Genomic DNA, 19,470 nt, shown 5'->3' with positions numbered 1-19,470 from the left:
ATTTGACATTTCATATAAAAGAAATTTTACCTGTATATAGTCTGCAATTTTTAAAAGCTAGGTTTAATTTTTGTATGCATGTGAGTACTTTGCATGTGTGTATATGTATCATGTGTCTGGTACCCACAGAGGCCAACTGGAGTTACAGATGCTTATGAGCCACTTTGTGTGATTTATGATTGGTTCGCATGATGTTCATTAGTGTATCTTGGAGCAGTACTTAATTTCTTTTGATTAGTAAGTTATAACCCATTGCATGGGTTTGTTCGGTCAGCAGTTAATTTTGTGCTGGTTTTGTTTGATAGTGGAGAATGAACATAGCCTTGTATATGCTCTGGGCCTGAGCTATTATTCCACTGGGTTTAATCTTTTGAGGAAGTGCTAGGCTGCTTCTCAGTGTGGCTACTGCACACCATTTTGCATTCCCATCAGCAACACATACTTCCAATGTCTTTCCATTTAAAAAAGATGTATGTATGTATGTATGTATGTATGTATGTATGTATGTATGTATGTATTTGATAGGGTCTTACAATATATCCCTAGCTGGCCTGGAACTTGCTTTGTAGACCAGGTTAGTCTCAAAACCACAGAGATTTGCCTGTCTCTGCTTTTGGGTGCTGATATTCAAGGCATGGCTGTTTCTAGTTTCTTTACATCTTTTCTAACACTAATTTGTCTCTGTTACTGTGACTGATGCCATATACCTCCTTCCCTTTGCTGACACCTGCCTGTGCCTGTCATTTTGAGCTGTTCTTTCTTGCCTTTTGTTGTTATGGTCTTGGTCTGACTAGCTGCCTTCTGTAAATTTGTTGTTTGCTCTTCCCCTGTGCTCATTCATCATGCTATATATTCCACATCTGAGAATGGAAACATCATTGCTTGTCCATGGAAGAATCATAAAAAGCGAGCAAATGGCATTCTTTTTTTTTTTCTTTTTTCTTTTTAATGGAGCTGAGGATCAAACCCAGGGCCTTGCGCTTGCTAGGCAAGCACTCTACCACTGAGCTAAATCCCCTTTAGGGAAAGGCCATTGCAGTTTTTACTTTCATGCAGTCTGTTCTGATAATAGAGCTGTGAAATAAAGCACAAGACCTATAAAGTTAAGCATGTTGTTAACTGTTGCTTATGGAGAGAGAAGAAAACTCTTGACATAAAATACCTGTTTTGGTTTTAAGAAGTAGTTTAATTGGGTATAGTGTCTCAGACCTTTAATCCTAGAAGTTGGAGGCAGACAGGCTGATCTCTGAGTTTGAAGCTAGCCTGGTCTACAGAGGGAGATCCAGGACAGCCAAGGCTACACAGAGAAACCCTGTCTCAAACAAACAAAATAGCAGTGGTTTAAAAATGTCTGTTAAGTGGGGTGGCGGTGTCGATGTACATCTTTAATCCCAGCACTTGGGAGGCAGAGGTAGATGCATCTCTGTAAGTTTGAGGCCATGTAGTCTACAGAGCAAGTTCCAGGATAGCCAGGGCTGTTACACCCTGTCTGGAAAAACCAAAAGGGAAAAAATGTCTGTTAAGGGAGAAATAGTTCCATCATTTTGGAAGTTAGGATAGTGGTCCCAACTCTTGATGGATAGAAGTGATGAACACTGATGTTTCTTCTGTGTGCTAGTTGCCCGAAAGCTCATCAAATTGGAATATGTACATGTTGTACTTAATAAAAACTGATGCTGAAAATAATATGTAAAGCCAGATGCTGGCATACACTTATAGTCACCCCTACTTGGAAGCTGAGGGAGGAGATGCCCTTGATCCTGGCAGTTTGACAGTCTGAGCAAGGTACTGAGACTGTTTAAAAAAAAGGGGCTGGAGAGATGGCTCAGAGGTTAAGAGCACTGACTGCTCTTCCAGAAGTCCTGAGTTCAATTCCCAGCATCCACATGGTGGCTCACAACCATCTGTAATGAGATCTGGCGCCCTCTTCTGTGTACATAATAAATAAATCTTAAAACAACAACAACAACAACAAAAAAAAACCCATACAAACCAACTATGTTTATGCCTGCTTAGCTTCTCATACTGCTCTAGCACACTTCACTTGTTAGGCTAACTACCTTTCTAGTGATTGTTCGACCTTGAGTGATGTTCATAATGCTACATGGTCATCCTTCTTTTATGTACAGAATTACACTGAGTCATGAGAAGGCTCAGCAGGTAAAGGTGCTTCACACCCAGGCCTGGGCACCTGAGTTTGATCTCTGAAGAGAACCAACTCCACAAAGTTGTCTTGTGGACTTCATATTCGAATCATGGCACAAATGCCACACACATCATGCATCAAGTAATAATCAATAAAAATTTTAAAGATTGCATTGGTGTTGATGGTGTAAATTAAAGTCACTTGTTCAGCTGCTTATCTTCAGAGGATTGATTGTGGGAAGTTTGTTTTTTTTTCCTGCTGTGCTGCTGATTGAACGGTGATCTGTACTAGGTGTGTCAAGCTTCTGTTGGAAGTAGGTTCTCATTAGAGGAAGGACGGAAAGAGTCATAGGAGAAAGAAGCTGTACTTCTATTAGTTAATTATTGAATCTAATGTAAAAACCATCTAAATGTACAGGAAATACTTATTAAACAATTTTAACATGTTAATATCAAAGAGAAGACACGAACTTTTCTGAAGATAAACAAACAAATGTCTACTTACCCCAAATGGCACCAACAGTGGAAATACCAATTCAGCTGTGGCTTGGTTAACTGTAGTTGAACTGGGATTTCTTAAGGGAGCAGTTGGCTACACTGCAGATAGTCTCCCAGCAGCAGCTATTTCCTGGTAGCTCTTGGGGAAGGATGTGGCCTTAGAAGCACCCCTTCCCCTTAGCAGATGTTAATAGCCTGCAAATCCTGGGGTGGGGTGACTCACAACCCTGCTTTAACAGTGCTTATCTGTAAACTCTTTGGAAGAGGTGGGCCTCATGAGTCCCTTTTCCTTTGATGAGGGAAAGTTAATGGCCCAATCTTGAACAGTCTCCTGGCACTCAGAGCTCCTGACAGTTTAAGAGAGCAGTGACCATGTTATACCCTCAAAGCAATTCCACAACACAGGGTGACTAGTCTTTGGAATTCTTTTCTTAGTAAGGGAGTCTTGTTGTGACAGGCTTTTCAGAATTTCTGCTTCAATCTCCAAAGTGTGATTTGATGACTTTATTCTATTTTTTCTTAGAATTTAAGTAACATTAAAATTTTAAGGGTTTGTTTTTTGTTTTTTGTTTTTGTTTTTGTTTTTTTGTTTTGTTTTGTTTTTCGAGACAGGGTTTCTCTGTAGTTTTGGAGCCTGTCCTGGATCTCACTCCGTAGACCAGGCTGGCTTCGAACTCACAGAGATCCACCTGGCTCTGCCTCCCGAGTGCTGGGCTAAAATTTTAAGCTTTCACTAGCATTATATAAATTGTATACAAGATAGCTGTTGTTATGACATTTTTATCCATGTACACACTGTATTTTGATCATACTCACCTCTAGTTCCCCTCATGTCTTTCCTACTTGTTCCCATTGACCCTTTCCTCTTCCCAAGTCTGCTGTACATCTTTGCTGGTGGGGATGGGGAACTACAACTTCTTTAGGGTTGCTGGCAGGACATGAGTAAAGGATTATCTTCAGGAATGTAGGCAGTTTATCAGTGCTAGACCAGAGAAGAAAATGCCTCCCCAGCAACGGTGGATTGCCTATAAATCCACAAGAATGTAGCCTTCCTAAATTTAGTCTTAAATGATACATAAAAACTTAAACATTGTACATATTTTTCAGTACTATGTAATGTTTTGATAAGTTCGTGGGTAGTGTAATGTTTCAGTCAGGTTAACATAGCTGCTTCCACAGACATCTTTCTCTTGGATATAGTTTTCAAAATCTTCTTTAGCTCTTTGAAACACACAGGATAGTATCATCTGGAATCACTTTATAGTACACTATCACCAAAACTTGTTCATATATAACTGTAACTAGTACTTGTTTGATGTATGTAACTGTAACTAGTACTTGTTTGATGTAACTGTAACTAGTACTTGTTGACCCCTTCCCTCACCTCTTTACCTCATTCTCCAGCCTCTGGCAACCTTCATTGTGCCCTCTGCTTCTGTGAGATTAAGTTTTGTCAACCCCACATGTGAGTAAGGTCATGTGGAACTTGCTTTTCTGCCTGCCCTATTTCACTCAGTGTAATGTAATTCTGCCTAGGATTTTTTTTTTTTTTCCCAGACAGGTTTCTCTGTGTAGCTTTGCACCTTTCCTGGAACTCACTCTGTAGCCCAGGCTGGCCTCGAACTCACAGAGATCTGCCTGGCTCTGCCTCCTGAGTGCGTGTGCCGCCGCCGTCACCACCACCCAGCCTGCCCAGGTTATTACAGATGAAAGGATTTCTTTCTTTTTTGTGGGTGAATGACATTTCATTGTGTATCTCCTACAGTTTCTTCATCCATGATTTGGCTATTGTGGTCTATGCTGCAGTGAACATAGGCATGTGCTGGTATGACTTCCGCAGACTGATTTCTTTTGACTGTACCCAGTGACAGGATTGCTGGCACAGATATCAGTCTTTTGAATTCTAATTCTCTTCTCTAGTTTAATGAAGTAAGCTTAAAGGAAGTGTTTGAGTTTGACCAAATATGCTCTCTTGTGAAAGCTAGCTGGAATATTGCAAGGTCCATTTGGTTACTGTAAGTTGTCGAGTATTGTGTGCTAGTTAACTGTGTTTCTGAAAGTAGGGGTGGGAAGCAGAAAGTCTAGAAGAGTGGTCACAGTCAAGTGGCTGGCTCAGCTCAGTCATGTTGTGGCTGCTGCAGGCTTTAGTCACTTGTGTAGCACAGATGTACTGAGTCCTTTCAATGTCTGGCTTGTGTCTCCTAGGCCTTCCTTAAAGTTTCCCATGTCTCAATGGACTCCTGATTTTACCAGGCTCTACACCCTAAAAGTGGCTATGAAGAGTGGGACCCCTCCTGACGCGCCCACAACACAGCAGAGTCTGAAGGGGGTCCTTCTGCACCCACAGCCCCTCGGGGCTGCCAAGAGCTTCCCTGCAGAAGTGGAGATGATTAGCAGCAAAGTGGGGAATGAATTCTCTCACCTGTGTGATGATTCAAAACAAGAGAAGGACATGAATGGCAACCAGCAGGAACAAGAAAAAGGTGGTGTTGTGAGGAAAAAGCGCAAAAGCCAACAGGCTGGCCCCTCATATGTACAAAATTGTGTCAAAGAAAATCAGGGAATCCTAGGGTTGAGGCCGCATCTAGAGACACCAAGTGATGAAGATAACGACTCTTCCTTCAGTGAGTGTCTGTCTTCTCCCTCTTCTAGTCTCCATTTTGGGGACTCTGATACTGTGACTTCAGATGAGGACAAAGAAGTCTCAGTGAGACATTCCCAGCCTGTTTTGAGTGCTAAAAGCAGAAGTCACAGTGCACGGTCCCAAAAGTGGCCTCGGACTGAGGCAGAGTCTGTGTCAGGCTTGTTGATGAAAAGACCTTGTTTTCACAGTAGTGCACTGAGGAGACTCCCATGCAGAAAGAGACTAGTGAAGAGCAGCTCCTCTCAGAGGACACAGAAGCAGAAGGAGAGGCTGCTGGTGCAAAGGAAGAAGCGGGAGGTGCTGGCCCAGAGGAAGTATGCGCTCCTCCCCAGCTCCAGTAGCTCTAGTGAGAACGACCTCAGCGGCGACTCCTCTTCCAGTTCCTCGACGGACGGAGAAGAGGACCTGTGTGCATCTGCCAGCGAGCACCCCAGCAACCCTGCTGCCCCCTCAGGTGAGAAGACTGGAGGGGTAGGTATTGTGCCGCTGTGCCTACACCAGGTTCTCAAAGAAGTCCTCATAGCTTTTATTCTTTAGTAGTATGAATAATCAACTGTTAAGCTATTTACTCTATCTCCAGGATACTAAAAGAATTTCCAGTGACAAAAATTAAGTCAGAATTCATTGTTGTTATTTGTTAATTTTTTAAAAATAACTGTTTTATTTATAACTACATGACAGTGATGATGATGGTGATGATTATGAGGCAGGATTTCACTGTGTAATCCTGGCTGGCCTGGAACTCACTCTGTAGACCAGGCTGGCCTTGAACTCACAGAGATCCACTTCCTCCAGAGTGCTTGAGATTATAGGTGGGGTCACAATGCCTTTCTCATAATTAGATTAACTTTTAGGTTTTTTTGAGACAGGGTTTCTCTGTGTAGCCCTGGCTGTCCTGAAACTTGCTTTGTAGACCAGGCTGGCCTCCAACTCACAGAGATGTGTCTGCCTCTGCCTCCCAAGTGCTGAGATCAAAAGTGTGCGCCACCATACTTGGCTAGTTTAACTTTTAAATGAGTTGATTGATGGCCCATTTCTTTTCCTCGTTAGTACTCTTGTAATAGATTTCATTTTTGTAATTTTTTTTATTTCCAGGTAACTATTATTTCCCCCATGTTCAATCCTATTAAGAACATTTATAATCACTATAAAAATCTGCTTAATCTTAGTTTTCTTTTACTGTGTTCCTGTTGTTCACTGTTTGTTTTGGAGACAGTCTTCTTCTTGTGGGTTTCTTGAACTCTTGATCTTGGTGTTATAGCTTCTCAGTGCTGGGATTTTAAGCATGAATGTGCCACCATACTAAATTTACCATTCTTCTTATTGCTAAAAAATAAGTTCAAGTTAGTGGTTCTTAGGTGTGTATACCTTTAATACCAGTGCTTGGGAGGCAGAGGTAAGTGAATCTCTGTGAGTTCCAGGATAGTCTGGGCTACACAGTAAGAGCCTGACTTCAAAGAACAAAACAAAAATAAGTTGAAATATTTGAATGGTTTTGCTATTTAGTTTTTGCATATTAGGGCTTGAACCCAGGTCCTTAACATGCTCTAAACAAGCATGTACCTAAAGTGATAGGGCTCACTTTAATCCTGATAGTGCTTAGTGGAGTGCATGATCATTTCCACATGTGCCATGTGTTCCTGTTTGATCTCACCTCCTTTTTATCAAACACATGCATAGAAAAACTATATTTAAGTAGAATAAACTTATGCATATACTACCCTGCAGATAATTATGTGGTGTATGCTCTGGTATGCATTTATCTGGGGAAGCATAAGTCCTAGAAGTTAATGAACCCTGACATTTTTTGGTTTCTAGAGAAATGTTTTATTTTTAACTAGGTTTTGGGTTTTTGTTGTTTGCTTATTTTGTTTGAAAAACGAAACAATGACTTAAGGCTGGGAGAGATGGTTCAGAGGTTAAGAGCATTGATTACTTTTAATAGAGGACCTAGGTTCAATTTCCAGTACCTACATGGTTCACTACTGTATGTAACTCTAATCCCATGGTATCTGATGCCCTCTTCTGGCCTCTGCAAGCACTACACACACATGGTGCTCACATACATGCAGGAAAACACCCATACTCATAAATAAAATAACAGTTTAATGCAAATGATACAGAATTATAAAAGCACTAAAAAATCATAAAGTAAATTTCCTCTTTAGAGATTTTATTCTTATTGCCTAGAAGTAATAGGGTTAATAGTTTCCAAAAAATATGAAAATATGCAGAGATAAATAATGAAGGTCTTTTTGTATCAGTGTGCACAATTACTTATTCAGCAGTTGTGAATTTCCTATGTTTGAGTGCTCCATAGTTCAACTCTTTCTGATGAGTATTTGCTATATAAACTTGCACACCTGCATAAATATATCTGAATAACATCTGAAAGTATGTCATAGTTTATATATACTAAAATGTTACCAGCTGCTCTGCCATGAAGGTGGTAGGTGACTCCAGCCACAGTGTGGTTCTGTGAGTTTGTGTGTCTCTCAGTTAGTCCCCCTGTCCTTTTCTGATTATAGCCGGTGCATTGGGAGAATCATTTCAGAATGGCTTAAATTCCGAAGAAGCTAAAATATTGGTGGGGCTTAGTTCTGTTTCTAAAAAATTTCTACTCTTTCAAAGAATTGAGTTTCTTGCATTTTTTGGAGATCAATTTTTTTCCTAGACCTATATGAATACTGACATTATTAAAAGCTTCACATGTTAGTGGCTGGCTAAAGCCTCAAGAGTGGTAAAAACGTGACATTGAGAGTCCAGGCGTGGCAACTAAGTCAGGTATGTTTTAATCAGGATAGGGTTGGAGTGTCAGTGTTTAACTACTTTTATCTGCCTGTGTCATTGTGGTTTTGTACTTGGGTATAGCAGTGTGCATTAGCATTTGTGGGCTAGTTGTAGTGCCTGATAGAAATTTGAGCATTTTATACTGCTTTTAAGCTCTGAGAGACAGCAATTGTCTGGCACTCACTGCTTTTGCCAGTGCACCTGAAATAAATTAGTTGAACTTCGTATTGGATGTTGGTTTTTGTTGTTGTTGCTGGTGGTGGTGGTTTTTCGAGACAGGGTTTCTCTGTTTGGTTTTGGTGCCTGTTCTGGATCTTGCTCTGTAGACCAGGCTGGCCTCGAACTCACAGAGATCCACCTGCCTCTGCCTCCCGAGTGCTGGGATTACAGGCTTGCACCACCGCCGCCCAGTGGATGTTGTTTTACAAGCATCAGCTCATGTGTCAGGCTCACCGGAATTCTGAGAAATAGTTCTCTCTTGATGCATCTTTATTAATTGGCTTCTAAATTTATTACAATTTCTGCTCATAAACAAAAAGCCAGAATGAAGTGTCTGTTGGGTTAATAGCAACCTTGTTGGACATTGAGTTATCCTAACTTACAGTGAGGTTTACCTATATTTTGATCCATGTAGTATTTCTCAAGAAATTCAGGTTTGTTTGCTTTGTTATTTTGAGGAAGGATCTCATTATGTAGACTAGGCTAGTCTTAATCTCACAAAGGTTCCCCCTGCTTCTGCCTCCAAGGTGCTGGGATTAAAGGTGTGGACCACCAATTCCAGCAAAATTCAGGTATTTCAAGATAATCTAATAAACTTAGGCTCATTTTAATGTTTTATTACTGTGATTATTCAGTAAGCTTTACCTGACCCACTGATTTACTTGTTATTTTTGTTCATTTTAATTTATTTTAAAGAATTATCTCATTTCGTTTATTCTGTTCTTTTATTGTATGTTTTGCTTGCATATATGTCATGCACTGTGTGTGTAGTGCTTGCAGAGGCCAGAAAAGTGCATCCCTTAGAACTGTTGTTGCAGACTGTTGTGGGCTGCCATGTTGGTGCTGGAAATTGAATAGAGGTCCTCTGCAATATCAGCCAGTGATCTTAACCACTGAGCCATCTGTCTAACCCCTCTTTAACTTATTTTTTAAACTTACTGTTTTATACCACTAAAACTTTGGAGTTTCCAGTTAGTTGTGGATATGAGACTTTCTTATAACTTACAATCTGTGTGTGTGTGTGTGTGTGTGTGTGTGTGTGTGTGTGTGTGCGCGTTTCTGCATATATTTGTTACATGTACTTGGTGTAAGTATACACATGTATACAGGTGTGCATGTGCAGTTGGGTGTCTCTTCTGGTTGTTATCTTATATTTAACTTTCATTCATTCATTCATTCATTCATTTATTCATTGAAACAGAGTTGGTCTTTCACTGAAACTTCAGCTCATTATTTGGCTAGGCTGGCTGGCCATTGAGCACCAAGGATCTACTTGTCTCCACAGTTCCCCCTAGTACCACGTGTACTGCCACGCTCAACTTTTTTCATAGATTCAGAGTATCTGAATTCATGTAGCTATCCAGCTGCCCCCAAATCACCCATTGACATTTTCCCCCTTGGATTTGAGATTGTCATATGTTAAATTCCCCGTTTAGATTTATTATTGGATTTTTTAAATTTTAAATTTATCTACTGTATTCATGGGGTGGTGGGTTGTGTGTGTCAGGGTCAAAGGACACTTGTGGAGTTGGTTCTCTCCTTCCATTGTGTGGGTCCCAGGGGTAGAACTCTGAACAGCAGTCTTGGTAGCAAAGTGCCTTTACCTGCTGAGCCCTCCCGCAGCCTGCGTGAGATTTGTATTGTTTTGATTGTCCATGTGTTTCTCCAGAAGAACATACTTTGATTATACAATCTTCACCATTTTTCTCAATAGTTTACTTATTTTCCAAATGTACTTTATAGCCCGTCTGCTTACCTGGGGATGATAGTGAGAAGGCGTGGTCATGCTTCTCCTTAGACTATACAAAGATTAAATCGGGGGGTTGACATCTGTGGGGTTTGGGGGTTTCTATTCCAAAATGTAGCTTCCTCCATTGATTGCCTTCTAGTTTTATATCTTATGTGGAGCTGTGTTCACGTTTAATAGCTTTAGCTTTATTGGGGTATAATTTATGTCAGTTCATTCAGATTTTTTTTGTTGTTTTGTTAATCTTAAACTGAACTGTGAGCACAGTGTAATTTTAGAACATTTCTGTCAGCCCTGTTACCTGCCACCTGCTTTTTTACTGTCTGTTTCTGCTTCTCTTCTTGTCTCATGCAGCCTTTCATCTGTTTGCCAAATATGATTTGCCTTGTTTGGGCATTTTTTATCAGTGAACCATAATATGTGGCCCTTCCTATGTGCTGTCTGACTCGGTATAGTTTCAGGGTTCATTCATGGACCCTTGAGTTAGTTTCTGCGTGTTTTATTAGTTTCTTCATACACATTTGACTTACCCAGCTGATGGCATTTGAATTGTTTCTCATGGTTGTCTGTTGTCATGAACAACTGGATCAAAATCTGTGTGTGTGTGTGTGTGTGTGTGTGTGTGTGTGTGTGTGTGTGTGTGTTTCCATTAGGTGTCTTATAAAGTGAAATAAGCCAGTCATAACCAGTCAAAATATTTTGCCATTCTAATGCGAGTCATCTGACAGGTTCTTATACACAGTGGAATGGTGATAGCTGGGGTGTTGAGGGTAAGGGAAGGATGCCTTTCAATTGCAGGATGAATAGGAGATGGTTTCACAGCAGTGAGATCCTACCCAGTGCAGACAAGCTCTTAAAAAACCATGGCTCTTAAAAAGCCACACTCCCTTTCTCAGCCTTCAAAGGAAAACAACCTCTGCCTTAATTAACAGGACCTGACAGTACAGCTGTTAGGTAAAACTGTAAGCTGTGTGGGTAGTAAAGTTTCTCTTACAGTCAGGAGAGTAAGAAACGGACATTTTCTGCTTGTGAGTTCTCTCTTGCTGCTGTGTGCAGTATCCTTAGTGATACAGCTTCCCAAGTGAGACCTTCAGAACTATAGAAGGCAAATCAAACACAGAGTGAGAGCTCTTGGAATGTGGTTCCAGTTCCAAAGCTTTTGCTCTTTACACAGACTCAATACTTGGTACTCATTCCCACCCCAAGTGCCTTCCACTACCAGCTGCTTTATTTCCGCTCCTGCCTTTTGCCCCCCACTTCACATTTCTGAAGTTGTAGCAGTTTTGAATCTTTAGGCTCATCTTTGGTTCTTCAACAACAAAAAATAGATGCTGTGTAACTATTATTTCATATTAATTTAATAGTCTTCAAGGTCAAGATAAAACTTTTGCTAGTGGTTAGTCTACACATGCCTTTTAAATGGGTTTGCTTTTTGTTTCCAGGAAGTATTGATGAAGATGTTGTGGTGATAGAAGCTTCCTTCACTCCCCAGGTCACTGCCAATGAAGAAATTAATGTTACCTCAACTGACAGTGAAGTGGAGATTGTTACAGTTGGAGAAAGTTATCGGTGAGGCTTCAGTTCCTAGTTGTATACTAAACTTTTAAAAGCTCACTGTTGCAAAATTCGATCCCACCAGTAGAGCTAGAATTAGAATCTTAGGGGATATAGTTTTTTGTTTGTTTGTTTGTTTTGTTTTGTTGTTTTTGTTTTTCTTCCGAGACAGGGTTTCTGTGTGTAGCTTTGGTGCCTGTCCTGGAACTCGCTCTGTAGACCAGATTGGCCTCGAACTCACAGAGTTCCGCTTGCCTCTGCCTCCTGAGGGCTGGGATGAAAGGCATGTGCCACCACTGCCTGGCTGGGGATATATTATTTTTATCATTTGCACTAAATAGACAGCAGTTTTACGTAGTATTTTTAAAAACGGGACTTAATTGTAACACCAGAATTCATGAACTATGAAGTTTAGCTGTGAGTAATATGTAAATAGTTGGTATAATTCTGAATTTACTCACTAATACAGCCCTTGTAATTTTCTTATGTCAGGATTGTCCTCATTGATATGCATGAAAAAGATTTATTTATTTATTTATTATGTATACAGTGTTCTGCCTACATACATGCTTGCAGGTCATATGAGGGCACCAGATCTCATTATGGATGGTTGTGAGCCACCACGTGGTTGCTGGGAATTGAACTCAGGACCTCTGGAAGAGCAGCCAGTACTCTTAACCTCTGAGCCATCTCTCCAGCCCCCAAAATTAATATTTTATTTACCCTGTGCTTAAGATGATGATAATTATTGGTATTAGTGGTAAAGAGTTGTTTATTTGATACACCAAACTAGTCTGTGGATGAATATTAATGTCCGTGTTAGAATGTTTTTAGAAGTACATTACAGGATTGGTATGCTTTTCTATTTGCATACCATTAGAGTGTGGCTTCTTATGGCAAGGAAATTGTTTTCATTTTCTTTTTTTTTCTTTTTCTTTCTTTTCTTAAAGATTTGTTTGTATTTTATGTACATTGGTGTTTTGTTTGCATGTATGTCTGTGTGAGGGGGTCATCCCCTGGAACAGGAGTCACAGACAGTTGTGAGCTGTCATGTGGGTGCTGGGAATTGAACCTGGGTCCTCTGGAAGAGCAACTAGTGCTCTTAAATGCTGAGCCATCTCTCCAGCCCCCTTTCTTTCTTTTTTTAAAGAATAATATTGAAAAAAATGTGGGAGTTATTTATTTGTATGGGTTTTGCCTGCATGTATATATGTGTATCACGTATGTGCTATGCTTATCAAGGCCAGAAGACATCATCAGGTCCTCTGGAAGAGCAGCCAGTCCTCTTAATACTTGAGCCATCTCTCCAACCCCATCCCCTCAATTGCTTTCCATTTTAAATGATTTCCCTAGACTGAGGAAATTTGCATGCTACAGTGTGTGCCATAGGCTGCCATTTACCCTGCCACTGCTCACAAGGCAGTGCATCAACTCAGTTTTTGTGTGTTATCCCTCAACTGTTAGAAAGTAAGACCTGTTTTCCTTGTGGAATTGGAAGTGCTTTCACCAAACAGAAACATTTTTCCAAGAGACAGTGATCTTGAAATGAACCCAGGCTCATGATCTCTAGGTAGTTTTCTGTTATTGTCTGAGGTGCACCTATGTCATGGTTGGGCTGCTTCCTGGCCCTTCTTGTGTAAGAGAATACGTCTGTCTTTCAGTCTTTCATGTGAGGATTTGACAGTTGCCAGTATCATAGTGGCCTTGAAGACCTCTGTGACACTGTTACCTTACGTTTGGACTCATGCTCTGTCCAGTAGTCTGTCTGAAAATAGAACAACCTATGAGGCTTTCAGAGTAGACCTTTAACTTCCAGAGATCTGCCTGCCTCTGCCTCCCGAGGGCTGGGATTAAAGGCGTGCGCCACCACCGCCCGGCCAGCAAGTACTTTTTTTTGTTGAGCTGAGGATCAAACCCAGTGCCTAGCGCTTGCTAGGCAAGCACTCTTACCACTGAGCTAAATCCCCAACCCCAGCAAGTACTTTTAACCAGAGTCATTTCTCTAGCCCTTTCTCAGAAAATTTTAATGGAGATCATTTGCCCTTGTAAGAAATCATTTTATCTTAGATTTGTTTACAGTGATGGCTCATGACGTGCAATGCTCTCTTAAATGCATTGTCTTTGATTAGTATTGTCTTAGGAATTACCTTTTGTACCCCTGTCTCTTGAGAATTTTAGGTTTTGAATTTATTTTTAAACTCTTGGGCTACAGCATTGTTAAGGATAGTTCAGCCCACTTTGAATCTGTTATTTTTTTATTACTGCTGACACCCTTGCTTAACCTCGCATATTAGTGGATCTGGCTCACATTTGTCACAGATGCTGGTGATAAACGTATAATATGTGGAGTTTTACACTTTGTCTGAGCTGATGGAAGACACAAACAACACAAACTCCCTAACAACTCGTGATTTATTTGCCCTCCCTTCTTTTTTTGAGACATATTTTCCCTGTGTAGCCCTGGCTGTCCTGGATCTCGCTCTGAAGACCAAACGGGCTTGAACTCACAGAGACCCACCTGCATCTGCCTCCCACCTACTGAGGTTAAAGGCTCGCGCCACACATACCCAGCAATTTTCCTCATTTTTCAAAAACAGATTTAGTTGTTTTCCTGAAGCCTTAGGTGGGATAAGAATATTATCACAGCCCTTTCATCCCAGCACTCGGGAGGCAGAGCCAGGTTGATCTCTGTGAGTTCAAGGCCAGCCTGGGCTACAGAGTGAGTTCCAGGAAAGGCACAAAGCTACACAGGGAAACCCTGTCTCGAAACCCCCCCCCCCCCAAAAAAAAGAATATTATCACACTATCCCTAAGTACTCTTTCATCATTATTTTGAATCATTAAAACCTATAAACATCTAACTGCCTGAGAGTGACTGGGAAGAGTGCAATGCCATTCACTCAAGGTACTTAAGGTTGTGATTCATTGCTTAAAGTAGTTTGATCAGGTAATGCTTTTTATGACTCACAAGCTCATAGACTAGCCAGTGTCAGCATCTCTGCCAACCCCAGGACTCTCTTCTGCTCTCCTTACTTCTGTGTATTACGTTAGGGCAGGACCAGAAGCTTGGCTTGGCAAAGGGTTCCCAACATTAAATTCTGCAAACCTAGCCTGGGACATGATTATACAGACAAGACTCTGTGTGATATTTGGTGTGTGTGTGTGTGTGTGTGTGTGTGTGTGTGTGTGTGTGTGTGTGTGTTCCTTTATTATATATAGTCAATAACTTGGGACATTCCTTACAATGTATGGTAACATTCACTGATAATCTAAGTGAATATTCAGAACAGTGGTTACCAGGAACAGTGTTCCTGTCTTTTTGTATACTTGAATGTTTGATCTGACAGCAGCATCTCTTGTCTGATTTGATTATCTGGTTGTAGTACCTTCATTCAGCAGTTTATTGAGTGCCTGACATTGCATTAGTCACTGTTTTTAATTCAGTGACTTATTTCTTGGGAGAAGTCTTGCATGAAGAACTTAAGTGTTTTATAAGAAAAGCTTGTGGAGTTTTAGAGTGACTGAAAAAAATCCATCCTTCATTTATATTTACTAACTTGATGTTGATGTTATTTAAGGTCTCGTTCAACCCTTGGGCACTCCAGATCTCATTGGAGCCAAGGTTCAAGTTTGCATACAGGTCGACCACAGGAGCCTCGAAACCGCAGTAGGATCTCTACTGTTATACAGCCCCTGAGGCAGAACGCGGCAGAAGTTGTGGACCTTACTGTTGATGAAGATGGTAAGTTGGAGTTATAACTGTTGGGTTATGAAGAGAATTTGATAAAATATCTTAAATGACCATTTTATTATCAGATGTTTGAAATTTACCTTAGTCTTAATTTTTATTGGAAAGTATTGATGAGTGTTACTACTCTTAAAATCTTTATATTTGTGTTCATTTACATTCATAAACTTTCTAAAAATAAAGGCATTAACAAATATTAAAAATCATAGCAAAAACAAACAAAAAAATCATAGCTAATGTTATGAAATGGTTGCTGTGTATAAAGGGTGATAATGAGGTTCATTATAAATGTATTTTGTTCTAATAGTTCTTTGCAGAAACACCTGTTGCCTTCTTAGTTTTCCTGGTGAGGACATGGAGCGTGGTTAATAACAGCATAGTCATACTGTGGTAAAATCAGAAGTGTTGGCTGGGCAGCCTGTCTTGGAATTATGCTGTGCCAGAGAGTGCTGTTTGTGGTTTGATAGTCCGACCACGTGGCCCAGCAGCAGAACTTGGACTTTGCTCTCACCCTTTTCTTTGCAATAAATAGGCCAGAAAACTTAGTAGGTACTGGAAACTTTTTTCTCTTGGTTCTAGGGATCAAACCTAGGGCCTCACATCTGCCAGGCAAACACTTTACCACTAACATACTACTGGAAACTTTGAAAACTGTTTAACTAGATTATACAAGCACATGTTGGCATTTTTAAATATAGTTCTTATCTTTCGGTGACATTTCGGTTTGATGTTGCAGTGAAGTTTCATGAAAGCTTTCTTTACCATGTGTTATACTTTCTAGAAAGTTTGTTCTTAATGCTTGTTTCTTTATTCTAGTCATTGTCATAGTGACATTAACTTGTCCAGGTGTGGGGAATGTGCCTATAACCAACACTTGGCAGGCCATAATAGGGGAATTCTAAGACCAACCTAGCTATGTATAGCAAGAGACTATCTCAAAGAGGAAAAATAAGTTGCTAATTAAAACCCATTCTTTAATTGCTGTGAGATGCTAACTTGGTGTTTTGTGTTTTGTAGAACCTACTGTAGTACCAACCACTTCTGCTAGGATGGAATCACAAACTACTAGCGCTTCCATTAGCAATTCAAATCCATCTACCTCTGAGCAAGCCTCTGATGCCACTTCAGCTGTGGCCAGTAGCCAGCCTTCCACAGTGTCTGACACTGCTGCAGCTACTCTTCCAAGCAATAGTGCGGCTGGTTCTTCTGTGGGCGGTACGTAAGATGTTGGGGGCTCTTTCTTTCACAGTGCTGCTGTGAGCTACTGCCTGTGAACAAAGCACAAAGTATTGTAATTACACTATTAGCTAATGTGGATTTTATGTGGTGTATGTGACCAGAGTATTTTAGCTCAGCTAAGAGAACTGAGGAAAACCAGGTGGCTGATAGTGAATTCATGGGTAGCAAAGCAGAAGGTAGATAAGTTGAATTTCGTCAAGAGTTAAAGCTTTTGTGTATCAAAGTAAAGAAAGTGAAAGGCAGTCCATAGAATGTAAGAAAAATTATTTGTAAGTCATGTCTGATAAGGGTTCTAGTACCCAGAATACATAAAGAACTCTGAAATAACAAAAACACACAACCACCTAATTTAAAAATAATGAAGGATTTGAAGAGACACTTTCCAAAGACCAGTGAACAATGAATCCCATGTTCAACATCACTGCTGATTAATGAAATGAGATTAAAACCCAATGTTGAGATACATTGGGTGTCCCATAATTTAAAAAGAACAAACAGAAGCAGAGTCACCAGACCTGGTCATAGGCAGAGAAATTGGCGTGCTGGTGACATGCTGGTAGGATAGAGTTTTAAAGGTTTGGATGGTCTCATTTATTCTACTTTTGCTGCCTCTTCTTCTAGCATCATAGATAAAAAGCATTGCCTAACCCAGTCAGAAAGATATTTCTTCTGTCTGTCTGTTTGGCTTGAGCCCAGGCCCTTATACATGCTGAGTGTTTTTTCTGTCACCGAGCGACATACCCAGCCTAAAGCGTTTTGTATTTTCAGCTCTTATCACATTATTTCTTGTGTTTCATTTAGCAGTTATATTGCTGGCTCTCTCTTGCTAGGTTAAGGCAGCTTGATGTCTGTCACAGATAGTGGTGTAGACAGAAACTTATTAACAAGGACATATCAATAGATGCTAGAGCTCCCAAATTGACTGTGTCGCCATTTTTTGTCTTCCTTTCTTTTTTTTGGAGCTGAGGATCGAACCTGGAACCTTGTGCTTGCCAGGCAAGTGCTCTACCACTGAGCTAAGTCTCCAACCCCAAAATGTTATCTTTTTTTTTTTTTTTTTTTTTTTTTTTAAGCTGAGGATCGAACCCAGGACCTTGTGCTTGCTAGGTAAGCGCTCTACCACTGAGCTAAATCCCCAATCCCCTGTGTCACCATTTTTAATGAGAGCACTTTATGTTCTAAAATACATTTTGTTTAACATCTCTGTGACTTTCATTGAGCAAAGTGGAAAATTATTTAATGGCTGGATTCAATGAGACTTTCTTTGCATCCCAAGGATGTCTTTCAAGTACCATGATCTCTAAAAAGAAATTTAGGCAGAAGCAAAATGGACTTTGGTTTATTGAGTGCATACTTTTTCTTGGCAATTTACTTGGTATCATACATATAATTTTTTTGAAACCATATTTGAATTGAAACATGCATGTTTGCCTGCATGTATACCTATCACCATGTGTTTACCTGGTACCCATGGAGGCTATTAGATCCCCTGGAACTGGAGTTATAGAGACAGTTGTGAGCCACCATAAGGATTCTGGGAACCGCACCTGGGTCTTCTGGAAGACCACCCACAAGTCCCCTTCCTCCCCCTCTAGACAGGAATTCTTTGTGTAACAATCCTGGCTGTTCTGGAATTTACTTTTGGAGACCAGGCTGGCCTGAACTCACAGAGCTCCACCTGCCTTTGCCTTCCAAGTGCTGGGATTAAAAGATTTAGCCACCACCACCTAGCTCTAGACAGAGCTCTTAATCTCTGAGCTATTGCTGTAGCCCCTCTTCTGTGATTTTTTTTTTTTCTTTTCTCTTATGTGATTCTATATTATCATTTATTCCTTAAAAGTGCCTTGGTATTGACATTGCATTTCCCATCTTATATGAAATCTCCAGAGTTAAATATTTTGATTGGCGTCAGTAGCATCTTTGAGGTAAGGATTTCAAGTCTTCCTTCACTTCTCTCCTGGTAGCATTAGTAGTAACATTCCTACCTACATTTCCTTTTCACATAAAGATTTAATTCATTTATTTTGGATTTTTGAGGCAGGGTTTCTCTGTATAACAACTTTGGCTGTCCTAGAACTCACTTTGTAGACCAGACTGGCCTCAAACTCACAGAGAGCCACTTGCCTTTGCCTCCTGAGTGCTAGGATTAAAGGCATGTGTCAGCACTGACCGGACAAAGCTTTCATTCATGTATTACGTATGACTGTTTATTTTAGTAGCTTCTAAATGTTTCATTTCTTAGGTGTTAACTTCACTGTCGTCTCTCAAAGTTCATTTTTGAATCATTTAAGTCAGTTAACTACACTCATACCCAAATTCCTAAATGGTGCAGGTAATGACCAGGTGCCATGAGGGCCCGTGTCTCCACAAGTGCGAGTACCTCAAAGTGGGTGTTTGCTAGTAATTCACCTCAGTGTCCTGTGGGCTCTCTTTCCCCGCCATGGTTTTCTAAAACTCCCTCCTTTTTCTCAGGGTTTTCATCCCTCGTGGGAAGGAAATGAAAGAATAAAATTCTCAGGCATGTGCTTCTACAGCACCTGATGTTAGCCTTTGTGTGTTTATGCCTGCAATTCTTTCGAGATGCCTGATGAACTACTAATCCACTGTCTATTCAGAATCCCAAGTCTATGTTCTGTTTCTAGCCATAACTTGTGTTCTCTTTGTCTTCAGTATCCTCACCAGTTCCATTTCCTAGTACATGGAGAGGTACTACTGAGTTATCTATGTGTTCTTAATATGGGTTGTTTCCTTTTGAGGTCATAGGACAACTTGGAGAAGTCAGTTCTCTCCACAGTATGGGGTCCAGGAGTTAAACACAGGTCCTCAGACTCAGTGGCAAGTGCTTTCACCTACTGTCGGACCCATTCCTTCTTTAATGTGCTTCTG

The 19,470-nt window shown here is 40.5% G+C and overlaps 1 protein-coding gene across 6 annotated transcripts in view; it reads left to right on the top strand.

Annotated features, from left to right (window-relative positions):
• Rnf111 (ring finger protein 111) overlaps window positions 1–19,470 on the top strand; it is a 79,012-nt gene that overhangs the window by 34,796 nt on the left and 24,746 nt on the right. For all 6 annotated transcript variants that reach the window (XM_036192747.1, XM_036192744.1, XM_036192745.1 and 3 more), the window contains 4 exons: window positions 4,849–5,741; window positions 11,486–11,612; window positions 15,176–15,339; window positions 16,363–16,560. In XM_036192747.1, coding sequence (XP_036048640.1) covers window positions 4,868–5,741; window positions 11,486–11,612; window positions 15,176–15,339; window positions 16,363–16,560 — 1,363 coding nt within the window. In that variant the 5' untranslated portion in view covers window positions 4,849–4,867. The remainder of the gene's footprint in view (window positions 1–4,848; window positions 5,742–11,485; window positions 11,613–15,175; window positions 15,340–16,362; window positions 16,561–19,470) is intronic.

This window comes from Onychomys torridus, chromosome 7 (assembly GCF_903995425.1).
Source record: "Onychomys torridus chromosome 7, mOncTor1.1, whole genome shotgun sequence".
Taxonomy (NCBI): domain Eukaryota; kingdom Metazoa; phylum Chordata; class Mammalia; order Rodentia; family Cricetidae; genus Onychomys; species Onychomys torridus.
This window is presented reverse-complemented; position numbering and strand designations above follow the sequence as displayed.